Genomic DNA, 19,989 nt, shown 5'->3' with positions numbered 1-19,989 from the left:
AGTTTTAGTTGAGTCGGAGCAAAACAACAATCAATCAAGTCGGAGCAATGTCTCCCATCTCAATTATCAAAACCAAGTGATTCGGTATCTTTCAGTGTAAGAGATTGTAATATACGTGAGAGGTTTATTTGAATAATTATGTCTTTTTGGTTGGATTATTTCATCTATAACTATTTATGACATTTATTGAATGGAAAAGGATCTTGTAATAGTTGCATCGTTTAATCTAATTCATGAAAAGACACCAATCTCTCTATAAATATTTAGATTTCTGCAGATTTCGATATGTACCGCAACTCGGTATTATTGCTAGATATTGTGTTGAAAGGTTGTTGTATTTTGGGGGTAATTTACCGATAAAATTCATTTGCAAACTTTGAAAAGTCATGAGGGCAAATAAAACCTTAAAAGAAAGTGTTTCTATAAATTTTGAAACGCATTCCTCTAGTCATGGTTCATTGGCAGCGAAGAGGCGCCGAGGAAGCGACTTAGGAATTAGAGAGTTGTATGCGTTTCGAGCATCTAAAATTGTTTTGATTGTAATTGTTCTTTGTGAACATAGATGTGTATTTTGTAAATTTCAGCATTTTAATGAGAATTATGCAATGTGGAATTGTTCGTTTATCCTAGTTCGAATTTCGAGGAGGAAATCTCTTAAGTGAGGGAGAATGTAGTAGCCCAACTATTAATTTAACTAATTCACTTCTTAAAACATGATTAAAAAATTCTCAAATAAGTTAAAAGAGTGAAAAATCGAATTCAAGACTTTCGAAATGGTCCAGAAGAAGTTCCAAGTTCTTGAGAGTTGGACGATCCGAGCCAAACAAGCCAATGGATCAGACCATCCGAACCCTTCGGAAGCAAGAATGAAGATCGGAAGCTCCGAGGAGATTGGACGATTCGAAGGTTGGGATCGAACGATCCAATCTCATTCTGATAAGAGATAAAGATTTGATGTGACAGCGCTAGGAGATCGGACGATCCGAAGGAAGGATTGGACGATCCAATCTCATTTCGATAAGAGATAAGGATTTAATGTGACAGCGCTAGGAGATCTTTTGTCAGCAGCTGGCAGGACACATGTTCAGAGGAGGTTGATTGACAGAGATCGGACGATCCGATCTCATGGATCGAACCATCCGATCTATGTCTATAAATAGGGGTCGAGAACATTTTTAAATGCACCAATCACTTTCTTCCTCTCCCATTCTAGGTCGATTCTAGGGATTTTTAGGCGTTCTTCTCGAGGCAAAGAGGCTACGGGGCACTTCCGGGGTTGTAGCAGAGCTGTGTCCAAGTTTTGGGACTATCTCCATCAGCGGGCTAACGACGGACGCATGTATAATTCTAGACTCATAATAGATTAAGTGAATATCTATTAGTCTAGTTAAGACTTTTAGAGGATAAATACTGATACAATTATTATCTGTTTATAGGCTTGGACTAGGGGACTTACACTGCTAGGATTTGACTACTTTGAGGTACGGACGTACTATCCGATATACCCTGGTTGAGTGTACATGTTTATGTTTGCATGTGTTATGTGGCATTGCTTATGTGTGCATTATTATGTCACGATTATTATGATGCATGCATTGGCATGTTATGCTTGTATTTCTATTGACATTACAAGTAGAGGGGTCGCTCAGCCCCATTGTTTTAGTGGATGGATGTCATGGATTTGGATCCGGATATATCTATATTTGTATGATATGGGAGTGCCTCCTGATACGATGGTCCAGCGTACTACATACCATGACACCTTTGACGAAGCAGTTGACTATCGATGATAGGTTTCCGATATCTTTACACTCGCATTAGTATTCATAGCACTTGTATACTCATGCTTCCGTACTGGGCTTTTATGCTCACGTCCATGGTTTTTGGTTTTGAACACCCCATTCTACAGGACAAGAATTAGGTTAGACGGATCGGGTGGTAGCGATCGATGAGCAGCAGGCAGGATTGTACTTTACCAGGTTTTCTGTATTATGAGATTTTTAGTATTATGTTTTCGATGGGGTTGTAAAATATTCTTAGTATTTTATTTTGGGAACCGGTTGTTCTGTCGGTAGTAGTTGAGAATGAATGTTTAAGTTTTCGCTGTTTTATTTAATTATCGTTGAAACGACCCTATAACCTCTATTATTTAAAAGATAGTAAAATAATCCGGGATTTTCAAAAAATTTCGGCATGACCTTTTTAAAACATTAACGAATCACTTGTCTCAAACAACACACAAAATTTTGACTTAACAAATCAACAATGCAACCGAAGAACGATCAAGGAATTGAAAGGAAAGAAATTCAATTTCGCTAACAGCAGCCCTAGCTTCTTATAGGCGTGCTCCGGTCAGTGAGGTGGTGCCACGACGGCGGCGGCGGCACTAGGGTGGATAGAGGTGGTGGCCGACGGGTTTGGGTGAGAAATGGGGAGAGGGGCGGCGCTTGGAGAGGTGAAAATGAGGAAAAAAATTTATAATTAGTTGTGTTAGGGTTTGGGGAAAAAATGTGTATATGTGTGTATAGGTGTAAGCATATGTGTGTGTCTTAAAAGTGCTACTTTTATAACTTATAAAAGCGCTACTAGTGGTTTTACAACTCTTGCACTACATACACCTAGCCTTTTAAAATCCCTATGTTTAAAAAGTCAAGAATCGAAGGAAATAATTTAATTTCACTTGTCATGAGTTCTAAAATGCTAAATTTTGAAAAGTTCTAGAAATAAACTCAAAATGTCATAAAAGAACTTGTGGTCACCCGGATAATCTTAAAAATCAAAATTTTATTTATTTTTCTCAATTCCTCACAAATCTCAAATCTTGCGAAATTAATAATTACCGCCAAAATCCACGGACTCCTCTTGCCGGACCTGGAATCACTGAACTCAAGAACTAAAGAATTCTATTTAAATCCATATTTTACGTTTTGATGTCACAACGATAAAATATTTAAATAATAAACTGAGCGATTAAAATAATTTAAATTAAATATATGAACGTTTAAAGTCATTTAAATAAATACACAAGTGAATTAAAAATCTTTAAAACAAATTGGACAATTAAAAGCATTTAAAGAAATAATCTAGACATTTAAAATAATTTAAATAACTAATCGATAAACTTAAGTTATTTTAAATAAATAAGTTAGACAATTAAAATAATTTAAATAATAATGCTTAAACCTTTAAAATCATTAAAACAAATAAGTTATACAATAAAATCATTTAGATAAATAAATAAAAATTTTAATAGCACATAAATCAAATAAAGATTTAATTCAATTAAACTTAAAAAAATAATAATCATAATATTTATTTAATTTAATGATGCAATTGAGTAGATTGGATTTTAAGCGCTACAATCGCGTTTAAGTTAATTGCATGCTTAAAATTTGTTAGTTAGTGATTCTGGGCTGGGTCACTATACATATATCTAGAAGTGCTTGAAGAAGCATCCGGATCCTTAGAATAGAACTCACAAATACATTCAAGCTGTCAAGAGGAAAACTAAAACCTTTCAGATTACCCACATATATTCAGTCGAGGAGTTCAAAACTTACTTCAACAGAATACATCAAGAAGCCGAAGAACACAAACACGCATACCAAAACATTATATCAGCGAGGATCACGTTGTGTCAAGTGTTGAGTTGCAATACAAATGTTATAGTTTTTATTAGAAAAAATGCTACAAACCTCGTTGTAACAAGAATCAGTCGAGGGCTGAGTTCTTGAATCTAAGAGTTCTGAGATAGGCAGTAGTCTGTAAGCCCTAGTCTTGGAGTGGGCTGTTGGAAATTGTTTAATAGTCAAAGTCTTTTAGAGTGAATCCTTCCGAAGAAGAAAAATGAGTGACGTAAGAAGATTGAGCTTCGAACATCCATAAACAAACACTTGCGTATTTTATGCATTTCAGTCGAAAACACTCACTTACTCACTGCTTCAATCAAGTCATATAATTATAAGTTCTAATCTGTTAGTTGGCATCATTCTGCACATATTAATTGTTTGCTAATTAACATCGACACACGAGAAGGATACAGTTCAGTTGACCAATCTTAACTGAACTCATCTTAGAAGATTCAGGGTCAACTGCTATAGTGTCATCAGTTCGAAAATTAAGCGCTCAAAACCAAACCGATCCTAACTAGTAATTTAAGAGTCGATTACTCACCCCAAACCGATCCCAACACTGAAATTTTTCGTTTTTCATGTAGATAACAATCAACTTAAAAAAATATATAAAATGATTAAATATTAATTTACTCATTATGATACAATATTTTAATAAAAATGATTTTAATAATGTGTGAAGAATGATAAATTTAAAGGACAAGAATTTAAAAAAATCATAATAGAGAGAAGATTTTTTAAAATTAGATAAAATAATAAAAATTAAACGTAAGTTTATTTTATATGTTTTTCATGATTTTATTTTTAATTTTTTATATAATTTTAATAATAAATTGAGAGATGGGTCTGCTTGTGATGTTTGAAAAAATTAAAAAAAAAATGATTTTCATATATTTTTTTATAGTTAAAAATCTCTACAAATCTTTGACATAAGTGATGGAGAATTTTTAACTTTTTTTATAATTGTACCTAAGGTTTCAAATTTGTAATAAAGAATTTAATAGAATTCAATTGAGATTTATTTATATTTTGAATACACATAGACTTTTATAGAGTTTTAAAAAGTCAAGTTTGAATATCACCTGACTTTTTAAAACTTTATGAAATTCCATGTTGAGTATCACATAGAATTTTGTAGAGTATTGAAAGTCTAGATTGAATACATCTAGACTTTTAAATTCTACAAAAGTCATTAAAACTCATTGTTTCTCCTAAATTGATTGAATACAAAAATATTTTTTTAAAAAAAAAGAAAAGAAAAAATAACCTTGGAATTTTATTTGGGTAACAAACAGTTGGGTAAATTTGGATAATAGTGTCATATTGTTGAACTTTTAATGGATGTGGAGAATTTATTTAACTCTCGTTTGATGGAGTAAAAAATGAAGTAGAGGTTATACAAGACACATGCATGCATCGAACCACGAAAAGTATGTCTTGCATTTGTCATGCACTATATTATTAACTAATATAAAATTTCATGATGTGTACTCTAGCTAGACGCGTATATAGACGACTATTGAGTAATGGATATCACTGTTCTTTACCATGTGATTGGATTTATTAAAAATAAAAAAAATTAGATTTGAATTTGAATTTGAATTTGAATTTGAATTTGAATTTGGATTCAGTTTTGAATTTGGATTTCATAGAATTGAAATTCAATATAACATTGTGAATTGATAATATAATTTTTTAGATAAATGATATTGTAAAATTTGGAAAGATGAGTTGAAATCTAAAGGCAATTTATATAAATATAATTTTTAAAAATTTTATTGTGATTTGTAAAATTATTTAAGATTGCGCTTGGATTGAAGTATTTCAAATTCATGGATTTCGATTATAATTTTAGTGTTAACAATGAAACATAGAGAAATCTCAAATTAATAACTTAATTATTTTCACGTTACTTAGATGGATTAAAAAAGATTCTAAATCACCACTTTATTGAATGAACTTAAAATCCATTCTAACTATCATGAATTATTATATAAATATAAAAAAATAGATTTGATGTTTATAGTGCTACTTCTCTAAACAACAAAAATGCATTTAAAATCCATGTATTTGAAATACTTCTGTCCAAACAGAAATGAAATTTATGAAATGATTTCAACGACTCCACGTCAAAATCTTAATTCTAATTCCCATCAAATCCATTCAAATCCTCCAATCCTCCCTGCTCAATTTTCCCGTCAAATCCCATTCAAATTAAGGGTGGCAAATTTTACATAAATCCCGACTCGTCCAGATTTCCGACCCGTTTTCGTCTCGAATTTTTCCCGTCCCGAACTTTTTCCGACCCGATCAATTTCGGGATGGGGATCGGGATAGGCAACTCTTCCCGACGGGATTTCCGACCCAACCCGAATATAAAAATAATATTTTTTAATAATATTTTTTAATTAAAAAATAATTTTTTTAATTTTATGTTTTAATATTAATGTTTTATAATTATATATCATATAATTTTTTTATATATTTATCTTTTTTAATATTAACATTGAGTTATAAATTTTTATTTTGTTTTTTTTATTATGAATAATTATATGTTTTTTTTTATTAATCAAGTAGTTATTTTAGTTTATTTGTAATGTACTAAAAAAATGTTTTAGTTTTTTAATGGTTATATATATAAAAAAATTAATTTATTTGTAATTTATTAAGAAATTTTTTGATTTTTTTCATAATTTTTTTTAAAAAATATTTACGTAGAATTTTTTTTTTAAAAATATTATTCGGGATTACCCTCTCCCGACCCGACGGGATCCCGAATGTTTCGGGTTCCGACACTTCTCGAGTGCGAATCGAAAGAAAAAAAAATCTCAATTTCTATCGGGACGGAAATCGGATAAGGGGTACGGGACAGATCCCGATCCGATTCCACCCCTAATTTCAAATACTCCATGCTTAATTTCCATGTGTGTTTTTGCTATATTTATTATTCTTTATTCATAGCCATTTTCGAAATCTTGAAAATCAGACAAGGAGATGAAAACTCATGTTTGTACAGTTGCTCTCGAAATTGAAGTTTTAAATCCTTGAATTATTTGCGGAATCGTATCATTTCCAAGGTAAATTCGTTCACTAGCTACCGTCCCTTGTAGCTGATAAATTGATTCTTAAACCCTTGCTTTGATTAAGATAGTCATCTGGAAATAATTGCTACTATTAAAGATACAAACTTGGAAACATGCATGAGTAAGTGAATAGTACAAGTGTCCCATGTTTCAGTTAGTTTATTGTTTGCCGTTTGCTAAATCTTTTCCTTGATTTTGATTGAGGAATTTAGGTTGCAGAACCTGGTTTAATAAAGATAAAAATAAGGAATTAAAGTGATTATTTGAAGTACCGGTTTTGATGTGGTGATGAATTTTTCATATTTTAATCAAATTATAATCAAAACACTTTTCCTAGTCAATTAATCCTTCTTGTACGTATTCCTTATAGTAAGAATTAACGGAGAATATGACTCTATTTCGTGCTATTAATACAAGGAACTAAATGGGTTAGGGATATATGCCGTTTAAATTCTAATCAAATTAAGGAAGGAGATTAACGTTTTCTAAGAGTATGGAGAGATGAAATTTGGTCCTATTATAACGAGTGTCTGTCTTTATTACTTAAACTTACTTTGATAGTTTTGATAATAAGTTAGTTGAATTGATATTGTTTTGGTTGTGTAGAGTGAATCTTCACCTTATACCAATTCCAGTGTGCCATTGTATGACCAAAAAGCGGTATGTTGCGACTGAGTAACATGTAGTAGGGATCTGTAGCATTTGATTTGTGATTAGCTGTTTTTTTTTTTTTTTTGGAATTATGTGCTTATATGCATTATTTGAATTATGTGGCATACACGATTACAAGATCGATGTATAAAATAAATATTTGTTCACATCATTTTTATGCATACATCCATATATGGGTATACACGTTGAGCTATAATCCTTGTATTGTATATCCTATTATCTTGGATTCTAATCATCATTGAGGAATCAAATGGTATTATGCTGACATAGGGGATTTGTGTCTCTCTGATTTTCATTATTTGTTGAGACGGGGATTGGTGGTGCCTTGCTACGTCATCCTATAGATTATTCATATATCATTATGATTTCAAGACTTGGGGTTGGTGACGCTTTGTCAACGTCATCTTATAATACCTTATACATTTGGCAGGCTCAAGCTGATACAAATTTGAACTCTGATTTCTAGATTCAGTTATACCCATAGGATGAGTGTACGATATGATACTTACACGACATGACACACATTGCATGCACATCATATATCATTTTATAGATACATGTATATATTATGTTTGTTCACCTCCAATGGGGGTGGTTGTTGTCTTTGTGTGTGGACAATGGCTGGTAGGACAGGTGGTCAGGATACCAGAGAGGGTATTCCAAGAGCCACACTGGAGATTATTTTAGTAGTGTCAACCCAGTATATAATATTTTATATGTTTTACCGGTATATGCCGGGAAAATATGAAACTTTTGTATATATTTATTTGATTAATTTGTGTGAGCATGTTTATTATTTGATAGTTGTAAGCAATATATTAAATTATACCATGGTTCTAAAATTCGCTGGGCGTTAGTCGGGCGCCAGACCAGCGCCTAGGCGGTACTCGGCGGATTCCACGGTTTCAACTTAATAAATGAAATATTATAACTCCAAGACAATAATATCAAATTTAAAATGAGTTCAGCATTTGAAGAAAGAGCAAACACCAATTTTTTCTTCAAATATGGCTCTCAAAATGTGGGCTTCTTCATTCGCTTTGATTCTTCAGCCTTATAATTTGCGAGATGCTCTGGTTATTCAATCATGCAGACAATGAAAGATGAATTTTGATCTAGGGCAAGCCAACGAATCAATTTTCTTGTCGTACATCAGTTTAGGGCTTATAAAACTTAAGCCCAACAAAAAAAATTACATTTCAGTTTTTTTTTGTAATTTGGGTTTTGAATTTAAAAGCCCAAATTAAAAAAAAAAAATCTGAAAATCCTACCCTATTTCCGCCTAGCCCCGCCTAGGACCGCCTAGGCGCCAAGGCCGCCTAGGCCGACCGATTAGCATGTTTTCGGTGCGGCCACCAGGCGCCTAGCGCCTAGGCGGCCGCCTAGCCCGAGTTTTCGAACACTGAATTATACTATTTTTAGTATCTAAATAATGATTTTGGGGTCATGTTAAATGAAAGTTTTAAACTGGTTCCCTTATAATTAATTAATCTAATCAAATTGAATGTTAATAATGATCCAGAGTACTAGGCATGAAAATCTATTTCAACTCCTTATTTTGATGTTAATGTATTAAATCATTAATTACATGTTAATTAAATATAATTAGAGTAAGGAAGCTTCACATTATCTTTGACCAAATATTATAATTGACTAATAGTATATATTTGATTCCCTTCTATATTTGACCAAATATTTAGGATTGTATATATTTGATTCCATTCTATTCTATGTTTGACCAATCTTATACTTGTTATTTTAAGCTAATTGTCGTTTAATTGGATCATGTCACTGCATCGCGCGTACCTTACAGTATTGAATCTGTGTTTTGGTATCTGGCTATAGGGGGAGATGGCGGAAGCTGTTGTGCTTCCGGTAATCGACCTCACTAGTTCTGACCACCATGCCGCCGCTCGTTCCATTCAAAAGGTCTCTAGCTAATTCCAGTGTGTTTTAATTTATGTATTTAATTGATCTGGTGACAAATTTTGTGATTGCTGTGAGTTTGGGCCGGTGCAATGCAAATTACAGAATGTTATTAGCTATGCAACTTATGTGATATAGCATGCACTTTTCCGGAGCTGATGTTGATGTTGATATCAGTAGATGTTATGCTGGTTAATTGTTCTTGTATTTCACTTTCTTAAAAAATTTCTTCTTGTTTTTTTCGCTTTTGTGTGGATGGCGAAACGATTTGAGGAAAGAAAGGTTTTAGTTTTGGTGATTCTTGTAACATGGAATGTGCATGGAAACTTGTGAAATTAGAGTCTTGCAACAATTGGTGTTGGAAAAACTCAATTGATAAGTCAAAAATGAAAGCCACGGAGATCTTATTGTGTGGGAGTATAAAATTTTATATAAATATTTTTCACCCTATGTTCTCATGCAGTTTAATGTTTTTTCGCCCTAGTTTGTACATTTAAACATGGTTTGTTTGCCATATATAAGAATCTGATTAATAGGTTGTCATGCCATGAATGCTGGCTGATACAGGCATGCACAGAATACGGTTTCTTTTACCTTATAAATCATGGTGTGGAGGAATCCTTGTTGCAGAAGGTGCTACAAGGTAACAAAATGTTTTTTTCCCTTTGTCTTGAAGAGAAGATGAAACTAGATCGCAAGAACCATCGAGGTTACACGCCACTCTATGCCGAAAAGCTCGACCCTCGCGTCAGTTCAAGAGGTTTTCATGCTTATTAATCTACTATCTTACGTTTGTTAAATAATATAGTGGGCCTAGGAAGTTATGTAGGAATGAGGGGAAATAAATAGGAGAGAATTGGTTAGCATATGAGAGTTTTTATGCATTATGTGCTTTGGCTGGTTTTTTACCAGGACAAGGAGAGGGAGTTGTCTTCTTCTTGTGAAAGGTCTGATTCTATTTCGCTCAGATTAGTTTCCTTCTAAATTGATCTATGTTGTCCTTTATCTTGTTAATTCGAATAGTTTATGTTGTTTGAAAAATTGATTTGTAAACAAATACCTCATCCATAAATTTGTCTTGATGCCCGTTGTATAAGCTATAAAACCGACTAATGTTTTTCTCCAAGAAAATCCTCTTGAATTTGGTACGAAGTAGTACCAACCAAGATTGAGCAGAATGGTATTCCAAGTAAACTGAATGAGAGATCAGTTGAAGAAAAGCATGAAATTGTAAACAGTTAAACAGAGGATAGTGTACCCCAATTGATATTTGTTGTTGTATTAGGTGGTCAGTTTACTGGTTGCTAACCACAATACTGATGACAGAAGATAGCCCTTGCTATGTTTTCAACCATAGAATTCTGGAATGGCCATTGCAACTCTCAAATACCATGAAATACAGTTCCCCCAGAGATTATTTCTCTGTACAAAATAAAAGTCTAACCCACGTATGCTCCGTAGACATTTTTTTTATAGGCTTTGCATTCTCACTAACTATTGGGTTCTTAAACAAATAGTCTTTTCATTTGATATGTTGGTGCTTCTGCTGGTTAGAGAAGGTGTGTTATGTCCCCACACGAACCCACACAACGGGTATACAAGAGGTTCACGCATGGGCGGTTCAAGCAGCCGCAGTTGGGCTAGTCTACCCTTGCATAATTGGAGTCTTCTATATTTTTGGATTACTTTATCCTTGTTTTATTTTATATTTATTTGAATTCTGCAGATTAGGATTATTGGTGGTTGTTTTTCTTTTGAATTTAAGTTAGGGATAAGATCGTATTTGGCTTAGGTTGGAGTCTTTGAGTCTGATGTATTTATTGAACCACAATGAATGAATAAAGCATCAAAATTTTATCAAACAAAAACATCTTCAAGTTCGAAGGTTCTCTTTTCAACGAGCCTTAAATTTACTCGTCACCATTGGGTGCCAAGGTCGAAGATCGAACAAGAAGGAATTATATTCTGACTTGGATGATTTTATTCCCCAACGTGCCGTAACGAGATCCCAAACAAAGCAACGTAACAAATTGGCGTCAGAGACGAGCGTAATGGGTGAATCGTCTGCGTCTCAGAAACAATTCGAGGCCTTCATGAAAATGTATATGGACGATAGAAAGGCACAGGAACAGGACCGGCAGGAGCTTCGTGCACAAATGGAGACATTATCACTGGAAATGACCGCTATACGCACTGAAACTGTTGGTAATCGCGACAATAATTCCAATTTCGACACCAACAGACACAAGGAGACGGATAACGGGGACTCCACTTCGAATTTTCCCAAATTTTCGAAACTGGTTTTTCCCAAATTTGATGGTCTCACCGACCCATTGGGGTGGCTCAGTCGCTGCGAACATTTTTTCCGCCACCACAACACAGCGAAGAATGCAAAGGTGGGTATGGCCTCTTACCACCTTGAGGGGGATGCGCAACTGTGGTTTTTGAAGGTGGAACGTGATGAACCAGTTTTGAGTTGGGCAGATTTCAAGGAGCACTGTAACCAAAGCTTTGGTCCAGCTTTGCGGTGCACCAAATTGGGTGAGTTAGCGAGGTTACGCCAAACTGGGACGGTTGATGAATATCAGCGACAATTTGAGCAATTGTCGACTCGGGCGAGTACCTTATCCCAAGATCAAGAAGTAGAACTCTTTATTACAGGTCTGAAGGAAAATATCTCAGCGGAAGTATTAGTACATCTTTCCTTGACTCTACCGAGGGCGATGCAACTTGCGCGTCTCTACGAACAAAAATCTGGACAGCGTCGGCAAGATAGATAGTGGGATTAACAGCAAGAAACCTTCAGGTACTCTTTCAACTCAACCTTTTGTTAAACGTTTGAGTCGGGTTGAAATGGATGAGCGAAGAGCTAAGGGGTTGTGTTACAATTGTGACGAATTATATACACCGGGACACCGTTGCAAGAGGCTATTCTGGATCGAGGCTTACGACGACCCGTCTGTGGATGCAAATGACCCAAGCACCGAAGGACCCGAGATCTCCATTCATGCGATCACGGGCACCCAAGGGGCTCAAACTATGCAGATCCATGGTATCATCAGTCACCTTCCCTTCATAGTCACCTTCCCTTCATTGTCTTAATTGATTCTGGCAGTACACACTGCTTCTTGGATGCTTCTTTGGCAGAGAAATTGACACTGATTATCGAGCCTCAGGCTTCTCTCTGGGTGATTGTGGCCAATGGGCGTCGCCTACAACGTTTGGGGGTGTGTCGCAAGATCTCTATCACATTGGGTGAACAACCATTCTCGTTGACTTTCTAGTGATTCCGTTACAAGGGTTTGGCGCTGTGTTGGGTGTGAATTGGCTCCGGAATCTCGGGGCGATTCAGTGGGATTTTTCCAAGATGTGCATGTCCTTTACCCATAACAACCAAATAACAGTTTTGCAAGGAATACTAAAGGGACGTGATCACCATATGGGCCAGCTTGCTGCCACACGAGTCGTGGACTCCACGCATGAGGATCTGCCCCCTCTCTTAGAGGAATTCTCGTGTATTTTTTTGGAGCCTACTGGGCTGCCACCTTCTCGGAACTTTATGCATCGCATAATTTTGGAGCAAGGGACAAATCCAGTTGTCGTGCGACCCTATAGGTACCCCCATGCTCAAAAGGATGAAATTGAGCGACAGTGTGCGAAAATGCTAGAAAAGGGCTTTATTCGCCCCAGTCATTCCCCTTTCTCATCCCCGGTGCTGTTGGTAAAAAAATCAGATGATTCTTGGAGATTTTGTGTAGATTATCGTGCACTCAACACAAAGACAATCAAAGATAAGTTTCCGATTCCTGTCATCGATGAATTATTGGATGAATTACATGGGGCTCAATTCTTCACGAAGTTGGATCTCCGCGCCGGGTACCATCAAATTCCAATGGACCCCGACATCATTCACATGACGGCATTCCGCACTCACCATGGACACTTTGAATTTCTAGTAATGCCTTTTGGGCTTACTAATGCCCCTTCCACCTTCCAAGCGCTGACGAACTCAATATTTCGCCCATTCCTCCGGAGTTTTGTGCTCGTATTCTTCGACGACATTCTGATTTATAGCCAATCTTGGCACTCACACTTGCACCATCTGCGTAACATCTTCAGTGTTCTTCAGAAACATCAGTTGTTCTTAAAGAAATAGAAATGTACTTTCGGAGGACAGGAGGTCGCTTACTTGGGTCACATTGTATCTCCTTCGGGCGTCCATGTGGATCTCGCAAAGGTAGAGGCCATTACACGCTGGCCCCAACCCACGACCCCCATGGCTTTGAGGGGATTTCTCGGGCTGACTGGTTACTACCGTAAATTTGTCAAGAACTATGGGTCCATTACCGCCCCACTCACTGGTATGTTGCATAAGAATTCATTTACTTGGACACCGGCGTCACTACATGCATTTGGGGAACTAAAGGCAACCCTCACATCCACCCCGGTTCTTGCTTTAACTGATTTCTCACAAACATTCATTGTCGAGTGTGATGCGTCCGACTTAGGCGTAGGGGCTGTTCTTCAGCAACTTGGGCGGCCTATTGCTTTTTTTAGCCAGGCCCTGTCCCAACGCCACCACAAACTTCCAGCTTATGAGCGTGAACTTATTGGATTGACTAAGGCTGTGCGTCATTGGCATGCATACTTTTGGGGACAGTCATTCGTGGTCCGCACTGACCATTACAGCTTAAATTTCTTTTGGAACAGCGCCTTGCCACCCCGGCCCAACAGCGCTGGGCCACCAAATTACTTGGTTTCGATTTTTGTGTTGAGTATAAGGAGGGACGCACCAACATTGTCGCAGATGCGCTGTCACGGAGGGAAACTAGCGCAGGACAGCTGGCCTCCCTCTCTACGGTTCACTGGGATTTTTTATCCGATATACAGAAGGAGTACTCCACTAACGAGGAATTACAACTCTTACTACAGCAAATGTCCGATGAACAACTACAGGGCCCTTGGGAGCACAAGGGCGGGGTTCTGCTGTTCAAAAACAGATTCTACATTCCATGTGACTCTCCACTTGTCGACAAAATCATCTCTTCTATCCACAATAGCTGTCACGAAGGGTATCAAAAGACTCTCTACCGTATTACTAGGGATTTCTTTTGGCATGGCATGCGCCGACATATTCTGAATTTTGTTGTTTCTTGTTTGGTTTGCCAACGCAATAAAGTGGAACAGCTGCGCCCCGCAGGGCTACTTCAGCCACTGCCCATTCCTCATCAGATTTGGTCTCATATATCAATGGATTTTGTTGAAGTTCTACCCTCCTCTCAAGGGAAGAATGTCCTTTTTGTGGTGGTCGATCGATTCTCTAAGTACGCACACTTCTTGCCTTTGGCCCACCCGTGTTCGGCTGCATCGGTCGCCCGCATTTTCTTTGATCACATTTTCAAACTCCACGGTCTACCAGAGTCGATCGTTGGCGATCGCGATGTCACCTTCACTAGTTCTTTCTGGAAGGAGCTCTTTCGCCTTCAAGTTACCAAGCTTTGCTTTAGCTCTGCCTACCATCCTCAATCCGATGGTCAAACCGAGGCTGTCAACCGAGTGGTAGAAATGTACCTTCGCTGTTTCACAAGCGATTACCCAAAAAAATGGGTGAATTGGTTGTCTTGGGCAGAATTTTGTTACAATACGAGCTTCCATTCTTCTCTTAAAGCCACGCCATTTGAAGTAGTTTATGGGCGCCCACCCCCGCGCTTACTGTCATACTGCCCAGGGCTGTCCAGGATTGCAGCAGTTGATCATGAGCTCCAAAGCCGTGATGCAACCCTGAAAAATCTCCGTGATCAGGTTATGAAGACCAATTACGATGCTCGACACAGGGAGATAGAATTTACCGAGGACAAGCTGGTCCTCCTCAAATTGCAGCCTTATCGCCACCTGAGTTTGGCTGCCCGTGCCAACAGGAAATTATCTCCACGCTTTTATGGTCCTTTCAAGGTCATTGCTCGCATTGGAAAAGTTGCATATAAACTTGAGCTTCCGTCGTCTGCTCAAATACACCTTGTGTTCCATGTCTCTTGCTTAAAAAAATTCCGAGGGGACTTTAGCGTTTGCACTTCACTGCCTCCCCTACACTCCGAGGACTCCCGCCCACTTCCGCAGTCTGTGCTCGATACAAGATTCCACAGAGGCCGTGCGGAGGTTCTAGTTCATTGGCAAGGCCTTTCCCCAGCCGAGGCTTCGTGGGAGGATGCTGCACTTTTGGTAGAACGTTATCCTTCCTTGTTTGAGGGCAAACACGCGTCTCATGGGGAGGTGATGTTATGTCCCCACACGAACCCACACAATGGGTATACAAGAGGTTCACGCATGGGCGGTTCAAGCAGTCGCAGTTGGGCTAGTCTACCCTTTGCATAAAGATTGGAGTCTTCTATATTTTGGATTACTTTATCCTTGTTTTATTTTATATTTATTTGAATTCTGCAGATTAAGATTATTGGTGGTTGTTTTTCTTTTGAATTTAAGATAGGGATAAGATCGTATTTGGCTTAGGTTGGAGTCTTTGAGTCTGATGTATTTATTGAACGACAATGAATGAATAAAGCATCAGAATTTTATCAAACAAAAACATCGTCAAGATCGAAGGTTCTCTTTTCAACGAGCCTTAAATTTACTCGTCACCATTGGGTGCCAAGGTCGAAGATCGAACAAGAAGGAATTATATTCTGACTTGGACGATTTTATTCCCCAACGTCCCGTAACGAGATCCCAAACAAAGCAACGTAACAAGGTGTTAGGGGATTTGATACCTTCTGTGTAGAGTGATGTGACAGCAGACAGTTTTATACGGGGACGGGAAAGATCACTGAAACTTTCGATATATCGAGGTTATTGTACCGGTATATATTATACGATTTTCGGTACAATACTGTACGTATACCAGCTCTACTTTAGCTTTATAAAGTTGTAAACTGACTTAGTCTACTCTTGTGCAGGTGACTCAAAAGAAAGTTTCTACATTGGGCCTCTTGAAGATGCACCATCTCGGGGGTACATGAACCAGTGGCCATCAGAGGGTATTTGCCGTTTGTTTTTGAAGCAGTGGTTAATATTTCTATTGTTTTCTTCCGCAATGCGCATAATTGAATTTCGGAATCTCCAGAGATTTTGCCAGGCTGGAGGTCTATCATAGAAGACTACTATGAAGGGGCCATGTAAGTGTTATCCCACCACCACCACATCATCATCAATCATCATTATTCTATAATGGATCTTCATGCTTGAGAAGATCATATACTTTCTGCAATTTTGGAAATGGACTAGAACTTGTTTTGTGTAGCTTGCTACCCTACTATAAGCTTCTGTAATTATTTTGAATCAAAAGAAGATTTTATATGTATTTCCTCTGTTTCATTGACATGGCTCTTTCTGGATTCTGTGAGTTTAGGAATGCTGGGAGAAGACTTATCAAATTAGTTGCTTTGGCACTGAACTTAGACGAAAACTTCTTCTATGATGTGGCATTTAATCCACCAAATGGTTATCTTCGCTTGTTACATTATCCAGGTTTGTTATTAGAATTCCATATATGCGAGTTTGGGCTAGACATTTATGTAGCATTAGTTTGCGAAATTATTGCCTTGAATAGCAGATGAGCTAAGTTGATTGCATCCCTAATGTTATGAATTTTCCGGGGCGACTAAATATGGAGTTTTTTTTTTTTTTTTGTACTTGAATATCTGGTTAACAGGTGAATTAGGATCGTCTGATGAAGAAATATACGGTGCCTCTGCTCATTCAGATTATGGCATGATAACTCTTTTGTTAACAGATGGCATATCTGGACTTCAGGAATGTTTTACTTGTTCATTTCATTTTGTGGCTGTTAACTTTTTGTGCAGTAGTGGATGTTCAATGTGTTAGTTAACTAGGTAATTTTGATGTTGGCAGATTTGCAATGAAAAATTCAAGGAGCCTCAAGTGTGGGAAAATGTGCATCATATCCCCGGGTGGGTTGGTTCGCAGTTCTAGCTTCTTTATTATTGATGAATAACATCTTTATGCATGCAATTCTTCGGAGGCATACTTATCTAAATTTTCATAATAAAGAATAAGTTAGAGCAGCAGAGATATCAGTATTTATATTTTTTTGGTTTGCCAGGGATTTCATTGTTTCAGCTTAGCTCAATGAAAAGAAAATCATTTTCCTTGTCCTCTCAAATTAAAATAGTCAAATAGGGTATGTAATGACTAGAAAGATTGTTAGAATCAAAGTTTTTGAGAAAGCAGTTCGTTGTGATTTTACTCCGACAAAGTAACCTAAATGAAACAATTGCACATAATTAATGATCTTGTCATGTAAATGCTAGATGGAAATTGTTGTTGTTTTGATTATTATGGGGAATCATGGTATTTGTTACTTGTATTATGCGACTGTGGTGTGAATACTTCATCGTATTTGGTTGTTGTTTCAACATTTGAACTACAGGACTCTCATTGTTAACATTGGTGACATGATGGAGAGGTGGACAAATTGTTTGTTTCGGTACTTATTCCCTTAAACTTCTTCCCCAGATAGCACATTCATTAATTTCCATTGGATCAAAGAACAAAGAGACCTATTTCCATTGTTCTTTCTCTTCATTGCCATATTGTGCAGGTCGACCTTGCATCGTGTAATGCCAACAGGTCAAGAGCGATATTCGGTATTTATTTTCTCAACTGTCATGTTTGATTTATATGATTTTACATAGCACGGTCGCAGTTTTATTGAAAAATAAATCAACATTGCGAAATCTTATTCCTAGACACGAGTCAGTTGAAGGTGGTTCTATTTATTCTTCAAAGATCCCATCAGATAACCATTACCTTCTATCTTGACTATAACCATCAACTGTTTTGTAGCATACTTTGAATCATCTTTTGTTAGCAATGTTTTTGGGGATGCCAAACCGAGCTTGTTTTTTATATTCTTATGTTATCTTTCTCGCGTACATATTTATCTGCTAAATTTTTTTATGGGATTAGGTGGCTTTCTTTCTTGACCCGAATCCCGATTGTGTGGTGGAATGCTTAAAGAGTTGCTGCAATGAATCAGCTCCTCCAAGGTATGGACAAGCATACTAAGTATCCTTTGCTGCCTGTAATGAAAAAGTAGCTGTCAAAACCAGGCGTTCACATTTAATTTTTATCACCATCACCACCAACCCACCCCACCCCACCCCACCCCCCCAAAAACCCACCCGGGGCCTCCCTCTTCAGCTGGATCATTTTTTCTCTCTTACCTGATTCACTGGCCATATCTTTGACCTAAAACAGAGATCTAAGGTTTTAATTCTTCCACTGCTAGACTCATCGAGTATATATATTTGTATGGATCATTTGATTTCATATGTTTAATTTGACATCCAAGTATTTTTTTTGTTATTTGTTTGTGTTAGAAATTACATGAAAAGGATATAAACATCTGCTTTAGTTCTTGTTCATTAGGCCATGTGGAAGATTGCTTTGAAAATTCCCATGAATGAGCTAAAAATAAACCAGGAGACGAGTCTTTTTCTTGCTAATTAACTTTTAAACTTCGGCTATAGCATAGCTTAGTGAGTGCAGTAACTCTTACTTCCACAGGCAACATTAGAACCTCAACCATAAGAAGTGTAAAAAATAATAAAATGAGCATATTTTCTGTCGTAACACGTGCGTGCGTTAGGCGTCAATTGAACCCAAAACTATAGTTGACCTGCTTGAGATGTTACGCCTGCGTTTCAACACTTGCATGCATCAGATGTGACTTGAAACCGACACTTGAGCGCGAAGAAAACATACCTCTAAGCAAATTATTTGGCCACATTTCTTATGTTATAGGATTGTCCAGGCAAGATTTTAGGTTCCCATGGGAGTTGAACTTAGGACATGAGTTTGAAATAATCTCATTTATCGACGAGCTGGTTGATTGTTGAAAGGCCAAGGGTAACATGTTCTCGATCTACAGATTTCCTCCTATTCGCGCTGGTGACTACCTGGAGGAGCGTATAAAGGTTACATATGGCTCATAAGCCTCGTATCACTCCACAAACTTGATCGATCTCGTCGCTTTTGGTAGCTTCTGGCCCAATGTTTCCTTCCGGAGCCTCGACGTTTCGATGGTATATTTTGAAAGGGATTGAAAAATTTGTACTAATTGTGTTTGATAATGTGTTTATGAATGCAGATTCAACGTGCGTTTTCTTATAAAATATGTTTGTGGTCATGTTTTTGAGAGTTAATAGTGTTTACGTATTCAAATTATTGCACGTATGTTTTTTGGCACGATTAATTTTGTGATTTTTTATTTTAATAATTACATAAACTGAAATAAAAGCATTTTAACGTTTATATTACATGAGTAGTAAATAAAGTCAAAGTAACACATATTGGGGATTGTTTTTATTTCGACTTTTATAATGTCTTAACATTTTAAATTTTTGAGGGAATTGAAAACATTTTCATTAAACGTTTTAAGATCGTTTTTTTTTTTTTACAAAAGACGTAATACAAATCGTAATCGTATTGAAAAAGTGGGGTGTCCTGGTGCAATGCCTTTACCACTGTGAATGCATCTGTTTCAATCATAAACTTTGACCATAGGTGTCTAACATACTTGGCCAAGGATTTGGAGCTTTTTTCTTTTTTAAGAAAAAACATTTAAAATACAACATGAAGTATGAAATGAAATGTTATTT

General features: G+C 36.8%; 1 protein-coding gene across 9 annotated transcripts; it reads left to right on the top strand.

Annotated features, from left to right (window-relative positions):
• The first annotated feature begins 6,563 nt into the window (after window positions 1-6,563).
• On the top strand, window positions 6,564-19,573 carry LOC140866293 (azadirone synthase LFS). 9 transcript variants are annotated; one of them, XM_073271255.1, is made up of 13 exons: window positions 6,587-6,709; window positions 7,322-7,375; window positions 9,233-9,316; window positions 9,881-10,073; window positions 16,264-16,344; window positions 16,431-16,482; window positions 16,716-16,834; window positions 17,019-17,119; window positions 17,219-17,277; window positions 17,757-17,813; window positions 17,928-17,973; window positions 18,296-18,375; window positions 19,260-19,572. In XM_073271255.1, exons 3-13 carry the CDS (start codon window positions 9,239-9,241, stop codon window positions 19,321-19,323), a joined length of 930 nt encoding a protein of 309 aa, XP_073127356.1. In that variant the 5' UTR covers window positions 6,587-6,709; window positions 7,322-7,375; window positions 9,233-9,238; the 3' UTR covers window positions 19,324-19,572. The 9 variants fall into 9 exon arrangements, with proteins under 9 accessions (XP_073127362.1, XP_073127361.1, XP_073127355.1 ...); XM_073271258.1 differs by having other exon boundaries at window positions 6,591-6,709; window positions 9,850-10,073; XM_073271261.1 differs by lacking the exon at window positions 7,322-7,375 and having other exon boundaries at window positions 6,564-6,709; window positions 9,881-9,956; window positions 19,260-19,573.
• The last annotated feature ends 416 nt before the right edge of the window (window positions 19,574-19,989 follow it).

Source organism: Henckelia pumila, chromosome 4 (assembly GCF_033568475.1).
Source record: "Henckelia pumila isolate YLH828 chromosome 4, ASM3356847v2, whole genome shotgun sequence".
In the NCBI taxonomy this organism is placed as follows: Eukaryota; Viridiplantae; Streptophyta; class Magnoliopsida; order Lamiales; family Gesneriaceae; genus Henckelia; species Henckelia pumila.
The sequence above is the reverse complement of the archived record's forward strand: the minus strand, read 5'-3'. Positions and strand labels throughout refer to the sequence as shown.

Excerpts from the sequence above, each read along its gene's own strand:
- LOC140866293 (XM_073271256.1), top strand. The coding sequence starts at position 9,239 with ATGGCGGAAGCTGTTGTGCTTCCGGTAATCGACCTCACTAGTTCTGAC. Across the intron at positions 16,483-16,715 it reads GACTACTATGAAGGGGCCAT|GAATGCTGGGAGAAGACTTA; the intron begins GTAAGTGTTATC and ends CTGTGAGTTTAG. Across the intron at positions 18,376-19,259 it reads AATGAATCAGCTCCTCCAAG|ATTTCCTCCTATTCGCGCTG; the intron begins GTATGGACAAGC and ends CTCGATCTACAG.